This window comes from Etheostoma spectabile, unplaced genomic scaffold (assembly GCF_008692095.1).
Source record: "Etheostoma spectabile isolate EspeVRDwgs_2016 unplaced genomic scaffold, UIUC_Espe_1.0 scaffold58, whole genome shotgun sequence".
Taxonomy (NCBI): domain Eukaryota; kingdom Metazoa; phylum Chordata; class Actinopteri; order Perciformes; family Percidae; genus Etheostoma; species Etheostoma spectabile.
This window is the reverse complement of record NW_022605629.1, coordinates 151,395-153,317: the sequence shown is the minus strand read 5'-3', so window position 1 is coordinate 153,317 and position 1,923 is coordinate 151,395. Positions and strand designations below refer to the sequence as shown.

At 36.7% G+C, this 1,923-nt stretch overlaps 1 protein-coding gene across 6 annotated transcripts in view; it reads left to right on the top strand.

The window, feature by feature from the left end:
- slc4a11 (solute carrier family 4 member 11) overlaps window positions 1-1,923 on the top strand; it is a 156,939-nt gene that overhangs the window by 133,535 nt on the left and 21,481 nt on the right. For all 6 annotated transcript variants that reach the window (XM_032511973.1, XM_032511971.1, XM_032511969.1 and 3 more), the window contains 2 exons: window positions 666-798; window positions 1,597-1,670. In XM_032511973.1, coding sequence (XP_032367864.1) covers window positions 666-798; window positions 1,597-1,670 — 207 coding nt within the window. The remainder of the gene's footprint in view (window positions 1-665; window positions 799-1,596; window positions 1,671-1,923) is intronic.

The following is a 1,923-nucleotide window of genomic DNA, read 5'->3' as shown; positions in this document are numbered from 1 at the left end:
TGTGTGTGTGTGTGTGTGTGTTGTGTGTGTGCGTGCGCTGAAGTAGAAATCTGTAATTACGTTCTTCCTCAAGTTTTCACTAATAGCAGTAGCAAAAATATGACAAAAAGATGATCAATACAGTACCGCTCCATATTAACCTAGTATGTTTTTTTTATTTTATTGATTAAATGTACATTGATCAAGCTCCTTCTGTTGACTCATTGATTGTTTGTCCGCCACATACAATTTTTCAGGTACAGATTGAATTTTGAAGAAATTTGAAGAAGAAAAAATGAGGCGTTTCTTCTTGTTGCTCCTCTTGTTTCTATATTCTAAAATGACACAGATTACACCAGCAATTGTGCTCTGTGCATATCAAAACATAGATAACACACCAGTTAATGTTCACCGCTGACAAATCAGCATTTGCAAAAGAAGCAAAGAATCCGTCAATCAACGTGAGTTAAACGACAACAATTGTGAGGTTATAGAAGCACGTTGCTAAAGGTTACGGGACATGCATGTCATTATATATAATGTTCGGATCCCAAAGTTGAAAATCAAATACCTATCCATCGAACAAATATTCAGATATTAGGATCTATTGCTAATAAGGACTATTGATGTTTTATGATCCGTGTTCATTTTCCTATCTATGTATGTGTGTTTTTGTACGCGTGCAGTGATCCGAGGAATCTGTGACGACTACAACCTGGACTTCCCAGCTTTCTATGCCTGCATTGGTCTGTGGAACTGCCTCTTCCTCATCCTGGGAGGGATCTTCAATGTCAGCCTGCTCATGAAGCTCTTCAAAAGGTATTTCTCATACATTTTTTCATAGTCTACTCTCTTTCATTGTTTTTGTTTTCTGTAAAATCAAATGTAAAGAAGCAATTCTTCCTTTTTTGGATCTGTTGGAGGGCTTTCCTCTCCGTCGAACAGAAAACGGGTGGTGTTGTCAGTGTCTGCAGCAGAATTACTGGCACTCAACAGAAAAGTCTGTTTTGTGCAACAAACAGTTTTCAAAGCGTGCATCCTGTGTGACAGCTCCCCTCCCAGCTCCCACACATCCACCGTTTTAGATCTTTCCTTCCGCTCCCCTTTTCAGAGTCACTTTAGCCAAATCTCTGTTATACTCTGCCCTCGCTCAACTAAACTCTGAGAGGATGAAAGTTTACGCTGTCAGGTTCTAAATACAATTTTATTGTCTTTAATAAATTAGTTTTTACTTATAATTTGACTTTTGTGTGTGTTTAAACATATAGACAAATTCTTACTTTGCATTACTTGATATTCATTTTATGTGTTTTTGTTTACCTGCTGCCATTCAATTTCTTTTGCAATTAAGATGATTGATAAGATGACCTTGACTGGTGCTGTAGAATCATCTTCCTAAAAAAAAAAAATCATAAAAACACATGCATGCAAACTATAATTTTGACACACTACTATTTTAATTTCAATTTCATTTTTTTTGTTATTAACATTTTTTTTTAACAACATACAATTCGCAACGTGAACACAGTCAATATCAACACATAATTTTTTATATAAATGCACTTTACTACGACAACCCTGAATGCCACGTCTGTAATGTTTTCTGTGTTTCTCCAGGTCCACAGAGGAGGTCATTGCACTGTTTATTTCCATCGCATTTGTTGTGGATGCAGTGAAAGGCACAGTCAAAAGTAAGTTCCCAATCACATGGCAGATATCTCTTTTTCTTTGTTCCTACTTCACTGATTTCACAGTCTCACATTGTTGTTTTCCTGCCACATTACTGACATTTTGTCTGTGCAAATCAAACGCTTGGAACCAATGCTATTGCTAGCATCATACCTGCTGTCAGAGCCACCACCAGAACTGTCGTTGCAGCGTGTCAGCCTCAAACTCATGTCTGATTTTTTTTTTGTTTTTTTTTTTGTTTTTTTTTAAAGCCGA